This window comes from Orbicella faveolata, unplaced genomic scaffold (assembly GCF_042242905.1).
Source record: "Orbicella faveolata isolate gen_17 unplaced genomic scaffold, um_ofav_v1 contig_14, whole genome shotgun sequence".
Lineage (NCBI taxonomy): Eukaryota > Metazoa > Cnidaria > Anthozoa > Scleractinia > Merulinidae > Orbicella > Orbicella faveolata.
Window position 1 is genome coordinate 6,629,209 of NW_028301541.1, and position 24,863 is coordinate 6,654,071.

General features: G+C 38.9%; 2 protein-coding genes across 4 annotated transcripts; one reads left to right on the forward strand and one right to left on the reverse strand.

Annotated features, from left to right (window-relative positions):
• Positions 1 to 4,088, reverse strand: LOC110047996 (glutathione S-transferase 2-like). 2 transcript variants are annotated; one of them, XM_020753753.2, is made up of 4 exons: positions 3,758 to 4,088; positions 3,000 to 3,047; positions 2,602 to 2,688; positions 1 to 1,498 (listed from the first exon to the last, which is right to left on the reverse strand). In XM_020753753.2, exons 1-4 carry the CDS (start codon positions 4,068 to 4,070, stop codon positions 1,122 to 1,124), a joined length of 825 nt encoding a protein of 274 aa, XP_020609412.2. In that variant the 5' UTR covers positions 4,071 to 4,088; the 3' UTR covers positions 1 to 1,121. The 2 variants fall into 2 exon arrangements, with proteins under 2 accessions (XP_020609412.2, XP_020609413.2); XM_020753754.2 differs by lacking the exon at positions 2,602 to 2,688.
• A 31-nt stretch (positions 4,089 to 4,119) lies between these two features.
• Positions 4,120 to 23,748, forward strand: LOC110048022 (ubiquitin-protein ligase E3C-like). 2 transcript variants are annotated; one of them, XM_089286417.1, is made up of 29 exons: positions 4,120 to 4,311; positions 5,082 to 5,135; positions 5,849 to 5,923; positions 6,049 to 6,189; positions 6,722 to 6,837; positions 7,348 to 7,502; positions 8,224 to 8,410; positions 9,028 to 9,266; positions 10,169 to 10,246; positions 11,161 to 11,219; positions 11,472 to 11,557; positions 11,758 to 11,856; positions 12,269 to 12,355; positions 12,992 to 13,143; positions 14,024 to 14,244; positions 14,853 to 14,957; positions 15,616 to 15,646; positions 15,844 to 15,950; positions 16,534 to 16,675; positions 17,009 to 17,096; positions 17,603 to 17,696; positions 17,941 to 18,003; positions 18,134 to 18,258; positions 18,732 to 18,822; positions 19,139 to 19,237; positions 19,919 to 20,008; positions 20,398 to 20,464; positions 20,887 to 21,017; positions 22,042 to 23,748. In XM_089286417.1, exons 1-29 carry the CDS (start codon positions 4,246 to 4,248, stop codon positions 22,207 to 22,209), a joined length of 3,216 nt encoding a protein of 1,071 aa, XP_089142543.1. In that variant the 5' UTR covers positions 4,120 to 4,245; the 3' UTR covers positions 22,210 to 23,748. The 2 variants fall into 2 exon arrangements, with proteins under 2 accessions (XP_089142543.1, XP_089142544.1); XM_089286418.1 differs by having other exon boundaries at positions 8,224 to 8,398.
• Positions 23,749 to 24,863: the final 1,115 nt, after the last annotated feature.

Sequence of the window (24,863 nt, forward strand, 5' to 3'; positions counted from 1 at the left end):
TTTTTGTTTTCAATAAATTAAACTTTAATTATTGCACAGCAAGAGCAATGTGTTACTGTTCGCATGAAAATTCTGTCAGTCCTCTCCCGCCCACAACCTAATATATAAGGCAGGAGTTGACTTGCATTTGTCACATTTCAGGCTATGTTACTGTCATCAACAGTAAACTAGAAGTTCAAAAGCCACTACATGCAAATATCTACTACTGGCTTTCTATAACTATATCCTTGAAAGTGCGTTAAGTTTGATAATTCCTAACACGTCATTCTACATGTAATGACATGGTCACCAGATGTTGGGCAGAAGAAGCACACTATTTGAGACAGACAATAGAAATCTACTGTTACTGCATTACTTTATCAACACTTTACACATCTTTTTGTTTATGTCAAAACCTTGCATTGCATACATGTATATATTTCAGTTGCATGTATTTTGCACTAAGCCCATCCTCTATAAAAATGCCTTGTTACAAGACTTGTACAGTATGTGCACCTATAATTCAATGATTTACTTTATTTCATTTCAATAAATAATTGTGGAAGCGTGCTGGAAAAATGTTAATTTATGTGTTACTGGAGTTGTCATGGAATAGTTTTCTCAAATAAGGAGGGCTGCATGACAACCAGACTTTTAGCCAGGATAATTTTGAAAACTGTGCATTAGGTCTGCTCAAAAGAAAAATTTATGAAGCAACAGGTGAAAAATAGAACAATTTATTATATAAACACCAATGAAATACCAGGTGAGCTTACTAGGAGATATCTTCACAAGTGAAAGTAACATGCTACATGTATCTTCACAAATTAAAAGATCACCATTACAATAGTTGCATAACAAATCACGCATTTCACAGCTGACGTGAAATGATTTGGTATTTCGCTGGTGTTTATATAATAAATAGAACATTACATGGCTGCTTGGAGATATGAAATTTGTCTACGAGTACTGAAAAATATTTCTCAAGTGAGCGCAGTGAACGAGTGAATTATTTTTCAACACTCAAAGAGAAATTTTGCATCTCTACGTGACCATGTAATATCCTCTATTTTCTTTAAAAAGTGGATGTCTCCGCTGGATGATTAGACACCCATCTGGCCAAAAGCCTGATGACAATCCAATTAACCGAGCCGAAAAGGGACTCTTCTCTCTGCTTTAAGATATCTGGCAATCTTGGGTCTGCTGGAAAAGGTCTCGTAAAATGCTTTCAGCTTTGGGTAATTTGCCAACACATCTACTGTCGGGGCATCATCACCAAAGCTTAGCCTGCTAAACTCAACATGAGTGTCTAAGAGATCAAACATGACGTAGTCAACCCAGGTGAGACGCTCACTGGCAAAGAATAAGCCATCGACATTTGTGCTGTTGTCTTCGACAGGGGCAAGCTTTTCAAAAAAGGAAAGCCATGTGTACACAACTGATTCGATGTGGTCGTTCCTTAGCTTTGATGAGAAGTTTGGACTGTAGAGAACTGGGCTAAGCTTTGCTCTTAGGTCCTCTGAAATACAAGGAATGAAGCAATCATCCACATCCAAGTTATTACCACTTCCATGCTTATGATGTGCATAAATCTACATTGTAAGCACACAACAGTATGGTTCAGCTGTCACAAAAAGCCTAACTTATTTTTTCCAAGAGGGCATGGTAACCAATTGTGCAATCTGATTAGTTCTTAGTGCGGTTCAGAATTTCCTATCTCCGCCCATGGTCACGGTAACGAGTGCATGATGTGTGTGTAGAAAAGGTCATCAATTATAAAAGTGATTCGAGAAAGAGAGGAAAAAATTAGTTATTTACCGGCTTACATGTAGTATTGGTACATGTACATATACAAAAACTGTGACCTTGGACTTGGAAATAGTGCTATTATGCTCAGCAGCCTCAGGCAGCATTTTCAAGACCTTGGTCACAGTTCTCACTATATACGGACCTCCCTGCTGGGAAATAGCATATATACATGTATCTTGACCTTATTGTAACATTTACCGCTAACTTCATTGTGTAGAAAAGACTGCTGAGTCAATTTTGTAAGATATCACAGTCACAGATTAGTAAGGCAGGAGCCTAGCAATCAGTATCTTACATTCTAGTTGCCAAAGTATAGGAATTTTGACAAACATTGTGTGTGTAAATTTGAACTCTTTTAGTTCAGAGTTCTTTCCATGAGAAGGGAACAGGGCTGTAATTAAGGGCTGTAACCCATCACACCTGTTCTGGGTGAGTACGCTTGATTTTCCCTTGATGCTACAGGTGAAACTGTCTGTTGTTGATACACTTCACCCACAAAGTACAAACTGTAACAAGTTTGCTACAGGTGTGCAGGGAACAACGATACAGGTGACTCAAAACGGTGACAGTGCCCGGGAAGAAAGAAGGGAAAAAGGCACAACCAGGGCTTTTTCTTGTGATTTTCCTGGGAAAACCACAAGCATAATAGTGCTTCAGTACAATATATAGTTGTGAGCAAAATTGTCCATTTACTGGCTGGGGTAATACCAAAAAGAAGCATTCCAAAATTTTCAACCTTAATGAAACTAGCCCTATTATTCATGTACCCAGTTAAAGGTTTATGACTTTCAGCAAAAGTTAGCTGTTTATTACCTGCGCCAAAAACCAATGTTTCACAGATATGAATATCAGAACAATCACAATCTAGACCCACTGAGCGACCAATATGATGCATAATTACTGCAACAGATCAAACAAAATATCTTTATTTAATAAAATTAAGATTCCATTATCATCATAACTTTGGACTTAACAACAAGGATGTACATGTAAGCTGTGATAGACACAAAGGAAAGCTTGTTAAGATGTTAATCACTTACACATCAAAAGCCTGGGACAACAGGATGTCTAAGATACATGCACATGTAGGGTTTGAACTCTAAGCAAGCCAAATAATTATTCATCACTGCAGAGTTTATAAACATTATACACGTAGGAATAATTCTTTTAAAACTTCAATAACAAAGAGTCATCGCACTGAATGAACTAACCTTTACTCTGTACTAGCTGTAATCCAGTTGTTGTACTAATGGCAGGAACTGAGATAAAGAGAGTGAGATAATTAATTTTACTATGTTTTCTTTCAGATAGCTTTTATTATTTAAGCCATCGTCTGATAAAATTATTTTATGCAAGGTTGTAATTTTTTGTTTCTTTGTCAGTACTTTTCACTGACTGACTATTTGGCCAATTATGTATGCAGATTTCACAATGCAAATAAGTGGATGCTTGGCATAGTTTAGTATTGAACTGATTATTTAACTCACTTTCTTGCTAATCTGGGTCATTCCAAAAATACCTAAATTGTATTTGGATGCAAGCGTTTTGTAAACTGAGTCTGAAAAGGTTTATAAACAATTCTCAGCCACTTTCAAATGAGTATCTTAACTTACAGGATGTCTAAAGTTATAAATATTTTATCACATATCTACATCTGTTCGATGTCACGGCAAAAACGGATTGGTTTTCATTTTCTATAATGAAGCTAAACCCAAGGAATTTACCATACAGAAATAGAAACTCGACCAAAATACAACGTACAAAGCAGACAAAGATATCGTAAAACAAATTGAATACACAAATGAAAAATAACTGAAAAATATATTAAGCAGATTTCGTCAAAAAATCCCAAGTTACTCGGAATCCCGTTTGGCTTTTCCTCAAGTAATCTTGCAACTTTATTTTGCAAGTAGATCAGAATGAAAAGTAGTTTTAAATCAATGAATCAACATCATCTGCTTCCACTCACCTTGGCCAAACGTGAACAGTCCTGTCTCTATTCCTTTTTCCTTAACAGCAGGCCATTCGGCTTTCGAAAAGTTTGTTTCTGCGTATGGAATTTCAAAGTCTTCCATCATCAGTCGTATGCCTTCGGCCCGTCCTCTGAATCCAAAATAATGAAGTGTAACGTGACCTATGCTAACGATCGGAGAGCAGCCTCTTTTTCCATGGATAATCTGATTGATCTTGTTAAAAACAAACTGTGCTTTCCCGCTATAGAAGACAGCAGCTATTAACGCAATTAGAGCAAAGGCAAGCTGCAAACTCAACCTTTCCGCCATGTTGGAATAGAGACAAGGCCTGGCTCCATGGTTGTTCAGGCCTGGCTAGGCCTGGCTACCATTTGCAAAGTCAGATGCGCGGTTACACAGCTGTAAGGATGACAACATTTTATTTTCGATTTCATCGAGTTTTAGCAGTTTTCGATTTGGACTGAATTCTTTACTTCCGTCAACGATGTTTTCATTTGATGGACAATACAAAAGCCGAAGGGTTGTCTCACTGGGAGGTGCAAGTAAAAAGGTATCTTTGTTGCCGACTTTTGTAGTTGTGAGCTCATACATGAGAGACGGTGTATCGTTCTTATCTAGCTAAAACAGTATTCATGAACTGTAGATCTGTCAATTGCTGTATGTATACGAAAGAAGGGTAATTAAAATAAAACCTCGTGATTTCACTACCTCCCTTGTGTAACGATTATATGCGTTCTGCATAGTACAATGAATATCTGTATGCTGGAAAAGTGCTTAATTAGATTATGGAGCAAAACGCTTTTTGACTGGCTTCATGAACGTGAGCCAGCAAAATTTCCAGTTGTCTACTCAGTTTCACCAAACACTTCTGTCATATTCAACTTGCGTAAAATTTTGCTGTTAACTTTAGGAGCCATGTATTATTTTGTATTATGTAATCAATCTTCAATAAATTAATTTGTATTTACAAATATGTGTCACACATGTACATTCCAGCCAGCTCAGTCTGAAGAGTATAATTAATTTTTGTCACACATTTATGGCATGGGAACCAGAATCTCTCATGCAAGTTATCATTTCATTGTCAAAGTGATATACATGTACTTGTCCTGCTTTTAAATGAATGCTGGATAGCACAATTATTAATTGTTTCCTATATTTTATCTGAAGATTTCAATTGCTCTAAGTAGTTTTAGATAACATGTTCTTTGATCTTTTTGGTAGTAATTTGACAGTTTTAAATTGACATATGTCGCATAACTTTTTAGCAGTTAAGCATTACATGTAATGTAATCGTCGAACATTTCTCTCATCATATAGGAAGAAAGGAAATCCTTGATTCAAAGGACTCAAGCAGAGCGGCAGAAAAGAGAGGTAAAGTTTCGTAGTGTTGTTTTACTACCCAGGTGATGAAGATACAAATATGAAACTGATTAAGAGTACCTACAGAGCTTAATCAGATATCCGCTTGCAAAGCCATTTCTATTATTAGTCTTAAGGCAATGGAATTGATAAGCCTAATCAAATCCCTTACAGGTGTGTAGTATATTTGCATGTAGGGATGAAAATAGAATAGATTCTAGTTACATTGTACAGTGTATACATGTAATAGTGGAGCTCCAGTGGGCCAAAAGACCACCAAGTGGAGCACCATACTCATAGGAGTCCATGAATTGCTTTTCTCATGGTCATCATGGCTAGCAGTATTGCTGGTGTGCACGTATATGCAATGATGATGATGACATTGCACAAAATGGCGGCCATACTCCAGCTAATAGGTCAACTGGGGCATGCAGCCTTGGTTTACAACAAACAACATCCATGCTATGGTCAATCTGACAGCTGTCAAAACAAGGTATCCACTGACCAGTATCACACAACCATATCATGGGCTCAGATTTTGAGCTCATTGAGGTCACATGTTTTTTTGAAGCTAACTGCTGTCTAGGTACTGGTTTTTGATTGGATTGCCGGCTCAAGCGAGGTTAACTTATTATAACCAGGAGCTCCGCTTTTTGAGGCTTAGCCAAATCTCCATACTAAATATATACCATGTACTCCATTTTCTTTTGTTTCTTTAACCCTAGGAGTTACGGCGAAAAAGTGCAAGTGCCCTTAAAATTCAGGCATTCCTCCGCGGAGAGTGGACAAGACATCAGCAGGTATGGTTAATAAACTCTCAAATTTGTACTCATGTACTTTTATTTAAAGTAAATTGTGAACTGATTGAACGCAAAATGACAACATGATAATATATAAATTTTTGTTTTCTTTGCTTTTGTTTCAGTATGAGCTCCAGAGGATGGACTTTGATGAAGCTATTAGCTCAATACAAGGGTCAAAAGATATTCCAACAGTGTCTGCTGTTAGAATTCTTTTAAGAAAGCTTCTTTTCTTTTATTCCAACTCCAAAGATGCTCAGAGATTGGTAAGAAAAAAAAATTAATCATTTTACGTTTGGTACTGACAGTATGGTGTCCAGTGTGTTGTGGAGGTGTGGCGGTCTCATGGTTAGGGCACTGAACTCTGGATCGAGCGGTCTGGGTTTGAGCCCTGAGCAGGGACATTGCATTGTGTTCTTAGGCAAGACACTTTCCTCTCACAGTGCCTCTCTCCACCCGGGTGTACAAATGGGTACCGGCAAATTTAATGCTGGGGGTAACCCTGCAATGGACTAGCATCGCATTCAGGAAGGAGTATTGATATTCCTTGTTGCTTCACGCTACAGAAACCAGGCTGTGGATAAAATCTGGCCTGATGGGCCACTTGTCTCATATGTAGACTTAACCTTACCTTTTTACTGTACAGTTTCCAAATGAGGGTATATTTTACAGCATTTGCAGTGAAAGATCACTGTGATCCATGTAACACTTGAAGATCAGTAAGTGAAAGTATAAATGGTTGTAATAATTTATTTCCAAGGGGAAAGTTCCTTACAGCTGTAAGTTTCTTTTTTATAGATATGGATGTGTCAGTATCTACTAAAGAATTGTAGCAGTATTGTGAATCAGTTACAAACAGATGATCATCACAGCTGGCTTCATCAGATCAAACACCTTCTCTTGATATGTAGCAGGTATGTTGCTTGCCTCTCTCTGCCTCCAGCATAATTTATGTAATTTTATGTTAACGAGAAGTCCAAAATGTTAGTTACCTCCTTGCTTTGTTGGAGGGATGAAGTGAAAATTTCACATTTTGGACTATTTTATCTTAAAGAGAAGATGGAGAGAGAGAAAAATTCCAGGGGGGAATAAGTGGTACCTTTTAGGGTATTCAGCCAAGAACAGGCAATGTCATTGAATGTGTTGTTTGAGAATTGGTACGTCTAAGGGAGGAAAACATTTCAAGCCACGCCCACAAAACGGGATCTTGGTACCTCTTAGGGGTTCTTTTCAAAATTTCCTCCTTCCTTTTTATATGGGAGGCCCCGCTGGGAGAAAAACATAGCAGACTTGAGATTGACATTTGCTACATTGTATCTTGCTTGGTTTGTTAAGATACCTGCTACCTCCTGCTACCCCCTCTCACCCCTCCTCCTTTGAAAAGATGTCATATGACCTTCAGTTTGTTAACATGCACTCCACAGGTCACTGGAAGCATCACTGAAAGATTCTAAACCTGTTGCCATTCAATTGCGGATGCTAGAGGTGTTTACTTCCCATGATTCATATCACAACCCGGCTGATCCTGCTGGTAATAGAAAAGATGCAGCAATGGTGACAATTTACCTTGTCAGAAATGGTAATTAAAAAAGTGATATACAGTATAGTTATTTTAAAATAACTTACATGTTACAACTACATGTATGTGCAGTCTCATTGGTTGTTAGGTTTGTTTAGATGAGAGGTAAACATGGTTGTGATATTTTAGATTTGTGCTTATTTTTGAGAAATATTTTATAAAAGCAATGTGTAAGTACTTTGTCTGTGTCTACATAGCCTCGAAATAGGAGAAATTATGCAAACCTTAGAGTGCATCTTGGGTTTGCATACATGTAACTGTCTCGAATTCTTGGAACCCTTCTCGTGTTTAGATGAGGCTATGTAAACATGGAAATTTTCTACTCTATTACTTAATGCAAGCATACTTCACACAGTCATGGTTCAAGTGCTGAGAAACTTGATTTTTTGTTGATGCAGATCAGATGAGGTTCATACTGGCTAGACTGTTTATTATTCCCTTTGTGTCTAGCAATCTGCTTAAATTTTGCTTTAAACAGTTACATTGTAACCCCGTGAAATTATTTTTAATTAGTTTATTTTAGTTATTTTAGTTCAGCCACTAAGCAGACATTTCCATGTGCATGCTTACAATGTATGTGTTTCTACTTACATGGCGATTGTACACTAACTCAACAGATGCATGGTAGTCAATGTACATGTAAGGTGAACCTATTTAATTAGTTTTTGTTTCCTGTTTAGCATGCAGTTCTGTAGTAATTGGAATATTATTTTGTTGGTAGGATATTTCAGATATCTGCGTTCTTTGCTAATGGCCAGAGTTCCATCCAGTCTGGAACCTTCCGTTGCGCCTCCTACTCCAATGGCTGCGGCAATCAAAGATTTGATAATGAGTCCACTTCACTTTAGCTGTCAGCCCAATAGTGAAGAAGAAGCAGTGTTTACTGCAAATAATAGGTATATTGTTCAGTAAGTTCTTTCAAGATTTTTGTGCACGTGTTGGTGGTTTTTTAAATTGGCTTAATGAGCTTAATTTTGATTTCTAACATGCTGGAAACAACCAATGATGAAATTTTTGTAGTTTGCACCTTTTGAAGCTTAGGTAATGAATTAAAGAATAAATTTAAATGTGAAGTAAAATTTAAAGAGATTTTTGACTTAGAGGTCAGGTGACTTGTTGAAAGACACTTTACTTGAGGCAAGAGGGTACATGTAGTAGGGGATCTACAGGAGGGGCCCGCCCTGACCCCCCTCCCCCACCCCCCTCCCTTATTTTGGGTAAAACAAAATATCTTAGAAGGAAGAAAAGCCTCCCTTAGTCTCAAGGTCTGGATCTGCCACTGACATGTGCAGCAATATAACTATTTCTATAATATTGTACATAATTATGTACAGTATATCAGAGATGGGGTACATTAATTGATATATTTTGATAAATGAATAGTAGCCTTATAAACCAAAATCCATCATGGCATTTATTGTTTGTGCAATCAGCATGGAAATGAGTCAGATGTTGTTATAATTTTGGTCAAAACAACTGCAAGTTAACTGTAATTTTTTAAAATTTTTTTAAAATTTTTTTTCAGACATGAGGTGTTTTCAGCTCTCATCTCTGACATCCTTTGTCCAGAGATGACAGAACAGATCACTTGCTTCCTTTTACCGTCAATAGCTGACAGATCTGCAAAGTTCCCTTTTGTCCACTTGTTAGAGGCCCTCCTGATGTTATTATCAAAACCAGATGATTCAGGGGGGAGTAACAAGGGAGTGACCCCCACCCCCTGGTTACTGTATGGAGTACTGGCATTTGTTGACCAACACTTAGGTATGGTATTTCAATCAATATTAAATTGTTACTTTATAAGTCTTAAAGATATCAATAACTTCATCCAAGTGTTATTGTTTTTTTTTCTTTAAAAAAACAATAACACTTGTTGTTGATATGTTGATATCCTTACAATGTATTAGTTTATCAACTTACATATACTCACAGTACATGTAGATGTTATAATTATGTTACATGTACCTATAATAATTATTATTATGATTATGGTACTTGGTGTGTATAAAGTGCAGTGGAGTATTGCAAGAGTGTACAGCAATTTTTGTGGTGAAACAGTTTAACTGTGAAGTTAAGAGACTTGAAAACTGGAGATCCCAGGTTTGAAAAATCAAAATTGATGTTCCTCTCCTAGCTAGCATAGAATAGTCACTTACTGTACATAGCTGTAGTGATACCAATTGGGAGTGGACATTCTGGAGGCGCAACTTGAGTCTCCCAAGACTGGGCACTTTCTCAAGTATCTTAATAAGTAAATTCACGCAACTTTATTTAAACTTGTTGCTTGACCGGACAGCCTTGTGGATGCCAGTGGCAGATCCAAGTGAGGGGTGTAAGCCACACCTCAATATTGGCAATTTAAAAAGTTAAGGCTAGAAGGGCTGAAAACATTTCAGGTCCCTACCTTAATTAAGGCCAGAATCACTGTAGTGGATAATTTTGAGCCCCACTACAAAGAGGCACGTGGATCTGCAACTGGATGCATAAGCTTGCACAATTTTGGTCTACAATGACCAGTACCGCTACTCTCATGTAGTTCAATTTGCTCTCATGTACTTAAAGTACCCAGAAACACTGAGTTTGAGACTGCTACTGTACCTGTATTAACTGTGTAATGACTTTATATAGACCTCAACTGTTCTCATAAATCTTGGTTTTCTCTTCAGGCTCATCATCAGATCTTTCTGTAGTTAAATGTTACATTCAAGTATTACAAATCCTGCTAGTACAGCTGCCTCACCCAGGTAAACAATTATTACAGGCAAGCACTTGATCCTCGTTCAGACTGTATTTCATTTTGATTTCTTTTGTTGGGTGTTTAACTGCTCAAGTGCATGGGAAATTTCTACTGGCCATAACTATTTGCTTGTCAACAAACTTTTTAGTACAGTTAATGACTGAACAATGGTCTATTTAGAGTGGTTTTTAATTGAGTGCTGTAAAACCAAAATCCAAAGTTAACACTCCTACTAGGCAATCACAAAGGATGCTGACAATCCAGTGAACCTATCAAAACTGGAAGTAATTAGATGTAGCTGATACAAAGTGGGGGAAAATGTGTGCGAGGGAGCTATGATTGGTTTGGTTTTACTTCAGATTGGATGAAAAAGTGGCATGAGTTTTTTAAAGCCAATCTTGTAGTGTAGTTGATGCAAATCCAATTACTTTTCGACACTCAAATGAAGACCGCTCTAGCCAAGATAATAACTGAATAACAGCCAGACTATAAATCATGTACATGTTTAATGGAGCTCAGTCACGGTGTTTTATCTTTTTTTTTTTGCCACATACAAAATCTCCTTTAAATGGAAGGAAACCTGAAAATAGTTTACTAAGATAGAAAAACATCAAAGAAATAATAATAAACCATAAAGGAACAAGGATGGTCAAGGATGGCACAGATTGACACAGATTGCAAATGATGAATTTGAAAAATTTAGGCTAAACTTTTCAAAATGTGCAAACCGTGACTGAGCTCCTTTAAAATTATTTGAAATACAGAGCAAGCTACTGTATAATATGCAAATAAATATTCACTCAGGTAAATGTTCTTAATCTTAACAAAAAATGGTTTAAGTTTGCCTAGTTGTGTGCAGTTTGTTGCCCAGGTTTGTTTATCATTTGTGTATTTAGTTATTTTCACTTTATTATGTATCAGTTACTTTAGATTCTGATGATGATGACAGTGATTCAGAAATGGAAATAGATCCCCAGCAGGTCTGTAGTCATTAACACTAGTCTTGTAGAAACATTCTTCTGGCAATGTTTGTTTATCTTTCAACTACACTTAAACCCTTGCACTTGGATTTTAATCCAAGGCAGGCAATACTGTACATGTAGCCAATATTGAAATAACAGTATTGTTGGTCTTGTCATGACATCTTAACTATTAAGAATCAAGCCTTATTGCTGTCGGGGCAGTTCACCAATGAACTGTTTCAAATTAATTTTGCTTTTCTTTGTTGGCAGTCTTCTCTGGAAAATTTGAGGGAAAAGTGTTTGGATATCTTAGACTCTAAAGAACATGTCAAGACTCTGGAGTCTCTTGTAACAAGGTAAGCTAGCAGACGTCCATCTGCATTCTCAGGCTACATGATTACTGAATTACATGTAAATAACATTTTCAAAAAATACTGGATTCTTTGGAAAGCTTTACCTATTTGCAGATGATAAATTAGAAGTTATACCTGTTAATAATATTTAAATGCATGTAAATACGTTTACCAACAAACCTATGTTCTGTGTTATTTGCCAGGGACAAAAAAGTGGCACATGAAAAAGAAATTATCACAGCACTTTGTAATATTTGTCATTTTCTGATGTCCGAGAGTAGATTGCCCATACACAAGACAAGGTGTGTGATTTGTAAAGTCAGAATGTGCATGACAAGCAGTGAATTGAGCATTACAAATTATTATCTCTCAGCAATCACTGTGGACCTATGTTACTAAAAATACAAATGGCTGACCTATGATACTGAATAAACGTTTCTCTCTGGACCCATTGTGGACCTATCTTACCAGATAAATTGCTCTGTAAAATGGTCATAGTCAATCTTCTTTATAAACAAGTCATTTCTCATTAAATTCAGTATATTTTTGTGATGGTTTCTTGTGATGCTTCTCCATAGAATCGTGCCTTAGACAGTAGCTGCAGGTAGTACATGTATGTCCAAGCAATAATACAGTAATTATATAGTTCTGTAGAAATTCCTTAGTGTACATTGTATATTTTTCTTTCTTTTAATGCATATTTTCTCTTTTTAGGCTTCTTTACACTTTGGCATTAAGTCCAGTGTTTGTCAGAGAACTTTGGAGCAATATACAGTCAGCCACAGTGTTTACCAGTACTGGGTGAGATACAAATATTTGTACAATCATGTACATGTATTCTTACTATTGAACAGTGTAAATTTTTCTGCCATAGTATAGGGACAATGATCCAATCAAAACTGGAAGTAAAATCATGCAACTTGTGCCAACTGTGGGGAAAATGATCATGGTAAATCAAGGCACAATTGACTTTGGCTTAACTGTGGTATATTGAGAAAAAAATACAGCATGTAAGCTGTGATTGGTTTTAAAACAAAATGGAACAAGTATTTTGCCAAGCCAAGTGTCCCATATTGCTGTATTTACATGTATGTTGGGGTCAGTAACTTGAGGTAAATTTGTAGGGTCAAACCCCCCCCCCCCCCCCCCCAAGGTTTAAACTCTCTGGTACCCATTTATACACCTGATCAGGGCCCAAACCTAATTAGGTTCCAACATGGACGCTCTTTGGGTTTGTCATCACTCGTGCAAACTTCCTTCCCCATATCGCAGGGAAAGATCACCTAACGAGCCCAAAGAGTGTCTCTGTAGCAGGCTAGAACCTGGACTGCTTGATTCATAGTACAATGCACTAACCATGAGACCACTTGTACCCCCTGCACATTACTCAAACACTTTCAATATAACTTTATTGAGTTTTGCTTGTTTCTCTTGCAGGAAAGAAATACCCTTGTTAGATCTTATATCCCGTGGAACAAATCTTTCAACACAAGAAGCCAGTGTTATAACTCCTTTGCTGTCTTTGTTCTCGTCTCTGCTGAGCAACACATTGTTTTCTGTTCATGACAATGAGTTTTATGGAGTTGAAGGTAACACAAAACGAGGGTGATGTTTCTTAGGAAAAGTTGCCCTTTTTAGCAGTGAGGATGTTGTAGTTTTGACCTTAGTTAATCATTTATTTAATCAATCAGTAAGACAGGCACAGATAGGGGAGCAGGGAATGCGCAGTGGCTCGCCTCCCACCAATGTGGCCCAGGTTCGATTCCAGTCTGTTGCCACTGTACGTGGGTTGAGTTTGTTGTTGGTTCTCGCCTACTCCGAAGGTTTTTCTCCGGATTCTCCGGTTTTCCTCCCTCCACAAAAACCACCATCTCCAAATTCCAGTTCGACCAGGATAGAGGACCTGCATGAAAACCAGCCAAGCCTGATGTGGCTTCCTCTCTGAATATAAATATAAACAGACAGGCAGACAGACCGTCTGTCAATCAATCCGTCAGAACCGCAGTCAGTCGATCTGTCAGTCAGTTACTCAATTAGACAGTCTGTCAATCAGTCAGTCATCAATCACACAAATGAATGACCAAAAGGAGTGGGTTTTTCCCATTGATTGGATCTACATCTAAATACTCTTCAACACTTTACATTGCCTAGTTTTTTTAGTTATGCTCTTTTTTAGCAATTTTCTCATTCTCCCAGTACGTCTGTCACTTCCTCATGAAAGGAGCTACGTCACGGTTTGCGCATCTTAAAATCCTTAGCCTAAATTTTTAAGTTCCTCGTTTACAATCCGTGTTAATCTTCTCCATCCTTAACCATCCTTGCTCCTTTATGGTTTATTATTATCTCTTTGGTGTTTTTCTATCTTACTAAACTACTGTCTTTTTCCTCCGAGTTAAAGTTCATTTTTTACGTGGCCAAAATAACTCAAAATGCCGTTACTTTAGCTCAAAAATTCACCTTCTTTTGCAGGTCAGCAGAGTTCATTCATGCCATTCTCTCTCAAAGAAATCGAGCAGATGTCTTCAATCCTCTGTAATGTGGTGATAGGAATAATCGAGATAGTTTACCCGGAGGCTAGTCCGACCTTTACTGGGCAATATCTTGCGGCTATGAAGAGCGTTGGAGCTAAATCTGCCCTTTTGAAAAAGGACGATTTTCATCCCAAAGAAAAATGGATCAAACTTTTAAAGGTTCGTGGTTAGACTGTAGATCGGAGTGGAGTAATACCCGGTATGGCCTTCCTTTAATTGACGGTCAAGTGTTATTCTCGAGAGAAAGGAGACCCATTTCGAGAGAAACGTGACGCGTTTCGAGAAAGATGATGGGTGTCTCAAGAGAAACGTGATTTATCTCGAGAGAAACGAGGCGTGTCACGAGAGAAACATGATTTATCTCGAGAGAAACGAGGCGTGTCACGAGAGAAACGTAATTTATCTCGAGAGAGACGAGGCGCGTCTCGAGAGAGACTAGAGTAACCAGACCTGTCTCGAGAGAAACGAGGCGTGTCACGAGAGAAACGTAATCTATCTCGAGAGAAACGAGACGCGTCTCGAGAGAGACGAGAGTAACCACACGTGTCTCGAGATAAACGAGACGCGTTTCGTGATAAACTAGACAAGAGATGGCAGCTTACTTTGAAGCGGCACTGTACCTTTTTGAGTAAATTTAGCACTATTTCTGCTGGGTTAAAATGCGCATCATAAATATCTACATGTGCTGCCGTTGTGGTCCGTTTATTCCCTTAAAGAAACACAAAAAATTTAAGCCATTCTTTGGCTTTGTTACTTTCTTACAATAGGACGTAACCAGTCTTGTTCGTCAACTCCATTCACGAGACTCAAGGAGACAGTTCTGTCCTGAAGGACACTGGCTCTCACATAAAGTCATCATAGATCCTGCTCAGGTAAACAGCTGCTGTTAAATTATGATTCAGTGCTAATCTGCTTTGGATTACCAATACACCGTCTCGACAGTACTATTCTATTTGGATCTTGTCTTGGAAAATATGCTGCTTTCGCAAAACCGACAATTTTGGTGTTTGGTGTGTTTTCTTGTGCTTGGTGCCGATTGCGTTATTTGCTTCGAGTTGGTCATCTTCATTATCATTATCATCATCGACGCCATCGTCGTGATCGTTTATTTGCGAATAAAAAAGTATTTAATAATTACAGTGACTTGAACAGGGCGGGGGAACCTCCTAACGAAATATTACCAGGCTTACAGGGGAGGTCACCTCAATTGTTGTTGTTGTTTTAATTATTGGCTGTGTATGTGTGGGTCGGCCAGTTCAGTATTATTTCATGAAAAATTCAATCATCTTTCTTTACAATTGGAAAGCCTTTTGAACCAGCGATAGATACTGGGAGAGAATTCCAAATTTAACGATCTTGCTAGAGTTATTATTACGTCATTAGATTGCATGTACATGTATTTTAAAATTTTCCTGCAATTTCCCTCAGCGATGATGTTCTTTGGTTTTCGTGTGGTTTTCACTCATCTAGTCAATTTTGCGTTGTAGCTTGATTTGTCCTTTATTATGTCTTTGATTTTATTTTCTATAGATGAGAATCGACGGATTTCTCAGTGAAGAGGGTAGGTGACACTTAGTTACTCAGAGGAAAACTTCACAAGTAGCTGTTACAAATTGCAAATGTCGAACCTTAAAATTTTCTCATGTGACTTTTATCAGTTATTTCCTCTTTTGCTTTACTAATAAAGTCATGCTGCAGACTTTGCCCCTCATCCAGAGCTTGCATTGATCTATTCTAATATATTTTGTTCGTGTTCAGGCACGGTAGAGGGTGTTTTGGAGCCAGGAATGTCATCCACAACAGCCAGGAGTATGACCATCCTACAGCACATACCTTTTGTCGTTCGGTTTAAAGACAGAGTAAAGGTGAGAACGCTTCTCGTCGTGCTATAGTTGCATAAGGCTGTCACGTTCTCAAAGCAACACTCCGTTCCTCGCCGCCGCCTTGGCTACATTCCAACTCTTCCATCCTGCCTTGGTTCTCTCTTTCTCGTCCGTCCTTCTCCAAGTAGTTTTCCCTCTCGCCCTTCGACCCTCTTGTCCGTGGGGGGTGGGGTGGGGGGGGAGGGGGTAAACCCTTAAATCAAAGACCGATGTAAAGGCTGGTCTTATGGACAACGATGAAAAAGTAGCTTCTAAAAAACAAACCCAATTCAAGACTAAAGTCCAAAAACCATACCCTATTTAAGACCAAAATGACCAAACTCGACACCTCATTTCTGACCAAAACGGCTAAAAAACCATACACTTTTGGGCCGCACATTCCTTCCCCCCCCCCCCCCCCCTTCCCTGGGCCTTCTTGTGTCCACCCCAATGCCGTCAATTAGTCATTTATAACACCCTCTCCCCTGAGTACATGTTCTAAACAGTTCCGTGAGAAGGTTTACTTGACCGGTAACATGAAGATTGGACTAGCCTCACTGACATTTTAATATACTTTGTTGTTTAGTTGCTCCAGAGAATTATAGCTAAGAACCGAACGGATTCACAAGGTGAACTGCATAACTTCATGATGGGGCCAGCCATTGATGTAACAGTAAACAGAAACTACATTTATCAAGATGCGTTTGATCAACTGACTGAGGACAAAGGTAAGACCAAAAAATTGGTCTTAAAAACATCTTCTAGCTCTGTCGACTGAAGGCATTTCTTCTATTTGTAAGCTGTCGACTGCCTATTTGTATAGTGTGAATTTTCGAAGAGCTTGTGAGCTTGCCTCGCCCGCAATGAGAAATCCCTCTGTCTCGTTTCTAAGACAGGGGAAGATCCAGAAATTCAGAAATTGCGAAAATGCGCAGAGTGCAAGCCACCCCCTCCCCGGCCCAAACCAAATGAAAAACTCCACTCTAAAGACAGTTGGTCAATTTTCGAAGACATATTTTACAAGATACCTTTCTCATGGTTTATTGCTATTCTTCTCACAGCCCCAAACTTGAGACAGAAACTTCGAGTGCGCATGATTAACGCTCAAGGATTGGAAGAAGCAGGTGTGGACGGCGGCGGAATTTTTAGGTTAGTAATCAGTGATATAAAAAGGATAGACTACGAGTCGTCTCTCTTTCGCTTAGTCCGTCGATCGTGAACATAAATAAACCGAAAGAGGGACTACCCGTAGTGTATAAAAAGGACTAAACGCGCAGTAATTCTTCAGGTATTTTTTTGTTCTTCTTTTCGTCCTGATTATTCTAAGTTACTTTTCTCCCTGATCTTCTCCGCTTTGAAAAGTCTGGACTTTTTTCTTGACATGGATCTTTTTTAAAGACTTGTCGAAGTTGTTAAAACTGAGGCCCTTTTTGTTTCGGAAACCTGCATGAGAGAATTGCATATACTCACGAGGAACTCGTTTTGTCGCGTAATGTACGTGTAAGCGTTACGCATTAGGCGCGTGACTCGCGCGCGCTTTACGATCCGGTGATTTACGCTTTGACCTTGGGTCACGCGTTACTCACGTTTCGTGCTCAGTGGATCTATTAATGCTAGTCGCTCTGTAAACCATCAAGTTTGCTCTTCTTTTACAGGGAATTTTTAAGCCAGTTGCTGAAAGCAGGATTTGATCCTAACATTGGTTTTTTCAAGTCAACTCATGAAAGACTGCTGTATCCAAACCCACAGGTACTCTACTAATGTGCGATCTGTAGTCGTCTCGACTCGATCTGTAGTGGGTCGTCACGCAATTTTCAAGATTGTGCCGTGACGAGCCCAAATAGCATCTGCGTAGGAGACTATGGTAATATGCGATGCCATGTCTTTACTCCACTGTTTTCCATTCATAGCTGTCATCGTTCCCCTTGGGTATTACATCTACAGTAGTTGTAGTTGTCATTTAATCTTTTAGATTTCTTTTGTTTTGACACAGGCGGCTATTTTAGCAAAAGATTATCTGAAACACTACCATTTCCTGGGAAGAATGTTAGGAAAGGTTAGGCTCACTTCATTCCTCGTGACTGCATCGAGTGGTTTTGTTTGTGTTTGCGTTTGCTTAGCTTTGTAACTGGTTAAACTTGTGAAGAGTTTTTTTATGACACGTTTCGTTTGTTCTCTCTTTTCAGGCTTTATACGAGAACATGTTAGTGGAGTTACCGTTTGCCAGCTTTTTTCTCTGTAAACTTCTCAGTAAACATGGTACAGATGTGGACATACATCACCTGGAGTCTCTTGATCCAGAAATGTATAGGTATGACGTGTAGACTCAGGCAACCCAGCTTGGTATAGTCAATGCTGCTATAGCAACAATCCTGATCAAAACTCTTGGGACATTGCACTTTTGTCAACATATGGTCTCTCTGTGGACCTCCCCCTCCCAACCCTCAACACAATGTTGATGATGAATCATCCATAGTAGACCCGCTATTCCAACATTGCTTTGCGGGGGAGGAGGGCTCGGAAAATTGAATAATGATTTCCCACTTCAAAGTAATGCGTCGCAAGTTGGCATTTTGTCAACTGTCCCACGGACTTTTTTGCCAGGTTTGTAGTATACAATTGATTTTAACACAGGCAGTCCAGGAAAGGGGCCGAGTGGCATAATGTATTAGGCGGTCTGATTTCTAGTGATAATCGTAGTAAAACGAACCATACATGAAGTAGTGTTGTTAATGAACAGAATTATTTAAGTGTCTGTGCTTATTTCTATTTTATCTTTTCTAGAAACTTGTTGTTTCTCAAGAATTACAGCGGGAATGTCGAAGACCTGTCGCTGAACTTTACAGTGGTAAACAACGATCTTGGGGAAAGCCAGGTAAGTCAAACCAAACAACCCAATTCAACAACCCCTTTCAATAAGTTATGATTTCCTCAAGAAGACTGCTGGATTTTCTACATCTCTTATTATCGTAGCATGAAGCTTTTAGGATTGTTTCTTACTGAGGGTGTTGCATTGGAGGTGCGGGGGGAACATTGTATCAGGGGCCTTGTATTGTTTATCAGGGGTGGCGAAGGACAAAAAGGCTTGTTGGTCAAATGAATGGCAACGTATCCTAAAAACATTTATGTTTTTAAGATAAGAAGCTAGTCATCTCTTCTATGTTCGTATTATTGTATTTATCTTGTAATAGGTTGTGGAGTTGAAACCAGGTGGTCGCGATATCCCGGTTACCAACAGCAACCGTATCAGTTATATTCACCTTGTGGCTGATTACAGACTCAACAAACAAGTAAGTTCATCAACGTCCTCCCCAGTCTACCCCCCTTCTCCCAAGTCCTCCCTTGTAAACATTGATGCTGATTGTTCTACTATAGAGTGTTTTCACATGACGTCACGGCAGCCAACCAATGAAGCGACGGCCATGTTGGTGTCCCAAACTAATTTTGTACAGTTGAACTCTTTCCTTTTGCAAGCACTTTCTTTTGTTCCAATGAATTTGCATGGCTGCTGGCCACGAGAGTGAAAACGCTGTATTCGTCCATCATTAAGAAACTAAGCAGATAGTTGGTTCGGTTTGTTTAATAGGTGCTTCATCGTGACGAATTATCCTTCTTGCTCCTGTCTTTTTACTGAAACACAGAACCTTCAGACTTGTGTTACTCGTCTGATGCCCGTTTGTGTACGCACTGAGGAACTATCCGTCTCAGCATAGTTAGTAGAGGAGACTATGGTCTCAGCCAAGTTCGTTTCGTCGTTTCAGACGCGCTGAAGCAGCTATTACGTCTTGAAGTATAATCCGTCTTGTGCCGGTCTTTATACTAAGATGCAATACCAGACGAACTAAAAATACTTGATTAAGTTTGTCCAAACCCATTCGGCATCTTTGATGTAAAAACGCTCCTTGTCTGTTTCTCTGACAGTCGTAACGACTTGGTTGTTATTAAGAGCGACTCGCTGTATTGTGTTGTAGATCCACCGTCACTGCCAGGCATTCAGGGCGGGGCTCTCAGATGTGATCAACTTGGAGTGGCTCAGGATGTTTGATCACAATGAGTTACAGGTAACTTGTCTTTCTTGCTTGCTTTTCTTGCTATAATGGATTGAGCTGTACCAAAAGCTCGTGTTCACCCTGGACTCTCCAATAAGTTTCTGGAATGGAGAATTGAGCTTTTTCCCTTTAATTTTTAGACGCGTCAACGAGTTTTGCTCGTGCATTCATCGTTCCTAATCTGTCTCAATCTTCCTAGATGTTACCCATCCTTGTTAAATTTTAGTTTATTACCTCTTGGATGGTTTTCTCCTTTCATAAACTATTCTCATTTTGACCCTCAATTTGAGTGCGCCTTTGTACATCGCAACACGATCTTTGGCTGTGAATCTTCTTATGAATTCCACTCCTTGAGCTCTGAAATCAAGGTTTTCTGCCTGACTAAATTCTTCATATTTTAGGTTCTCATATCGGGTGCTTTGATTCCAGTGGATCTGGAAGATCTAAGAAGAAACACGAATTATTCAGGTACGTTACTAAAAGCTGATAAGTTATGCCTTAGAACTTTTAGAGATCTAATGAGTGATCAGATGTCAGATAAACTATAGTATTTAAGGCCCGGTTCAAATGTCGAACTTTACTTGTGCCCAACCTGATGTCGCTTTTAGGTACATGTAAAGTTTGATGTCTGAAACAGTTACGATGGACACAAATGTATTCAGATCGAACTTGACGTTCTATCTGACTGCGGCACACGAATACAACAAGTTCGACTTCGATTCAGATGTGGAACTTCACATGTGCTAATCTAATGCATTCATTAACGAATGCATATTTTACCTCAATGATTTTGCGTCGAAAGCAATAAGTTCGACGTCTGAGTCAACTGTCGAACTTATTTTTTTACTGTTGACAAGTCATAATTTAATCGAACTTTTTTATCTTTTTAGGCGGCTTCACTGAAGACCATCCTTGCATTGAATCGCTCTGGCGAGTAGTTAGTCAATTTACCGACACACAGAAACGTCAACTGTTGAAGTTTGTTACGAGCTGCTCGCGTCCGCCACTTCTTGGTTTTAAGGTAAGCTCAGTTCCTAAGAGAGGTAGGTTAACCACATGTTCTCTTCATTCCCTCTGTTACTCCCTTGCGTTTAATAATTCTCATATCTCCTTTAGGGTTTTCCTTTCGTTCATAGTTTAGTCATCTCTGAATAGGCCATTTCCGAGTTACCTTGTGCTTCTGTTTCAAAAAGAGGCTCCGTGCAAAACCTTTCATATGAAAATGAGTTTGATTTGCATGAAAATGAACCTGTAGGCGGAAGGCATTTTCAAATGAATGGTTTTGCACGAAGCCTTGTTTTGTCACAGAGACAAAAGGCCCCTCGGAAATGGCCTGTTATTATTTATACGACGTTGAACCCAGGGAATGGTGTACTTGATCCCTACGTTCAGAAAGCCCATACCGATTTTTACCTGCTTAACAGGGACATCGGATAATACGGATGCCTAACTGAAGCGGTCTCTACAATGCTCTCTAATAGTGTTTTTTGATGGGAGAATGTTTTTAGCAACTGGGCACTATACTGCCCATCACTTAATTGACCTGGGCTGGGTTGTTCAAAGCCCGATTAAGCTAACCCAGGATCAGGGAGAATTTTGATTTGAGTTTTGTAACTTTTCGATGAGGCTTTCTGTTTTTCTTGTTTGTCCTTCAGTGTTGAGCTGACGTAATCTCAAACTAATCGAAGCATAAGCAGTCAAAAACATTTTTATACAAGAAACTTATATACTTCAGTTAACTTTTAATCCTTGGTTTGCGTTTATCAGCTTTCGAGAAACCCCGTCTGATTACAACGAGTTAACCTGACATGAGCCCGCGATCCAATCGAAAACGAGCACTTGCTCAGCGGTCCATTTAAAAAAGAAAACAAGTGACCTCGATGAGCTCTAAACCTGAGCCAAGGATATAATCACGTGATACTAGTCAGCGGAACCTTGATCTGGTGGTTTTTCAATAGATTGGCATATAATGGCAAGTTTTTTTTTTTATTGACGTAGAATTTCGGTGGTCTGTTGGTAACTTGTAAATCTCTTTTCTCAATCAGGAACTCCAACCACCATTTTGCGTCCACAGCGCGGGGCCTGAGGATAGGCTCCCGTCGGCCAGTACATGTATGAACTTGTTAAAATTGCCAGAATACCTGGATGATGAGATCATGAGAGAGAAACTATTATACGCTGTGGAGTCTGGCGCTGGGTTTGAACTGAGCTGAGTCGGAACTGCACCATTCACTTGGCTAAACTGAGAAAACACCACAGACAGTTAAGAGAAATTGTCGCCTGATTTGACGAATCTCACGTTAAGTGGCAGTAATGTTGTCATGCGCAAACGATACTGCTCAGTGTGACAGTTAACGGTGGCGGGAACGTTTTTTTTGGATGAACCTGTGAACAGGCTTCTCGGTGGAAAAGCGCGGTCTAAGCTAGCCGTGAGAAACTTGATGCTAGAGGCCATCTCAACCTTAGAGCCAGCATGCAGTTAAACTTGAGTTCAACCAGATACCGATTCAATGCGATCTGCAATCCGAATTTTTACTCAGAGGTGTCTTAGAAGGAAAAAAAGATCAAAAGTTTCTTAATATATGCCTTCTAGGAGATAGACGTTTCTGTAAAAAGGGAGCTAACAAGTTCCAACAAATCAAACTAGAAAACAATACAAGGTTGATAAGTAGATGAAATGGCCGTTCTAAAAACGCGTAGGAATAAAAGCCTCTGATACTCAGGGTAGATGAATACAAACCATTTGGATGTAGCATGGTCTTAGTTCTTCTTAGCACTTACTAAACCACAAAGGATATTTAGTAATAGTAATTTGGCCGAGTGGAGTACAATTCAGGAAGTAATCGGGTCTGCATTGTACGACACGAGGCTCAATTACTAAATATTCGAATCAATAACAAATTTCGAGATAAAAAGGCTTAAAGAACTTCTTTTGGGCGAAAACTCAGTAGTGTTTTCCTTAAGTTTTACAAACGTTTGGAAAACATTAAGAAGGAAGCCATTCAAGCGAACACAATTGACGCACGAAGGACACAGATGTCTAATGACTAATTACTAATGACTAATGACTAATTAGATGTCTGGTGACTAATTACCAGAAGTCGTAATGGGACACCCACGTGATTGTACGCCAATTACGTGACAAATAAGTGCGCGGAGAACCAATCACAATCGAGAAATTTGTTATAGATACGATTTATGGTAGCTTAAAACAGTTTCCAGCACTTTCCAAGACTTAGATTTTGAAGGTCATTATAACCACTCTTTATCAGTTGATGCTTCAATCATGTTATCAAAAAACTGCCTAACCATTGTTGAAGACGTAATCATTTTCGCGACACAACCGGTTACTATAACAACAGTATGACCTGCTAAAAACACCTATAATTTACGCTTTAAGTACTTATATTTCAAAAACGGCACGATGATATTTTTTATATTACCAATTTTGATTAGTAGGATAAGATGCAGCTTTTCACAAAGTTTAAAAAAAATTCTGTACATAGGGTTTCGAGCCACGTAAATTTTTGTCTTGTAAAGTGTTGGAAACTGTTTTGAGCCACGTTAAGGTGTAATAAATGTATAGCTTTTGGCCCGCAGACAAGTAAGGTAAACTCGACTTTTGAGAGAGAGTCAAAAAGAAAGAAATGTACCGCGAAAAAGCTGTTTTGAATTAAAGAACTTCAATCATTGTAGAACTACTACCACCTGTACCTTGTGAGCAAAGTTAATTAAAGAAAAATGCTCAGTAATGTTTGTGTGTGGAATTTAACTAGCTACAATCCTGGTCAAAAGTCTTGCGACACTTCGCAGTTTTGCAAACATATGGTCTTTCTGTCCACCTCCCAACCTCGTTCCCAGGGTCTCTCATCTTACCGCCCTCTCTTCGCTCGCTCCAGGGGGCGGTAAGATGAGAGACCCTGGGAAAGAGGTTGTCCACCTCCCCTTCCCCACCCCTAACACAATGCTTATGTTGATTCATCTAAAGAGGGACCCCCACTATTCCAACATTGCCTACGGGTTGGGGGGGAGTGGGGCGAGGGGGCTCGGAAAATTGAAAAATGACTTCCCACTTCTAAATAATGCGTCAGGCGTTTTGTCAAGTGCACCCAAGGACTTTTGGCCAGGATTGTAGTTCTGGGCTTACAGATTTTGATCAGTAAAGAAAACGTGTCACAGCTTGACGATCAAACATCTAAAGAGTGTAACGACTGAACTTACAACTCGCTCGTTTACATCACTAATACCACCGTAATCTGCGAGCGTGGAATATTCCAACTTAAACTAACAAAGATTGTGTAACCACAGCCTAATATTGATTTTGAAATATGTGTCCGAGGCGTTTTAAAAACAGTTCTTGCGGTAATAAAAGCGACGAGATCATTCTGTTGTTCTCTCCAAGGATATCAACAAAACGTTTAAAATTATCTCAGATTCATATCGGCTAAACACCTGGTGAAACCAAGGCTTTTTTCTAAGTACGACAAAATTATTAGTAATGATAAAACAATAAAGAATAAAAGAGTTCTGTTAACCTGTTGCCGATCAGGACAGTTATACTTTTGCACAAGTCATTCTTTAGCTTACGAGGTAAAAAGCGCGTCAAAGAAATTTTGCTATTTCTTTTCAGTTATCGAGTAAATTTTGAGTCAAATTCAGGCTTCTTTCTCCGTCCCAGTCTTCCCCATTCTAGTTTCCTTTCGGTTTATTGTTGTTTCTTCCTCAGAAAACTGACAATTTGTTTTGTTTTGTTTTGGGTTTTTTCCCACTTTCAAACAATGTAACGATAAATACGATACGAAGCTAAGGAGAGTTTAAAACAAAGTAAAAGGGAAAATTTTGGAAAAAAGAGAAAATCACATTGCCG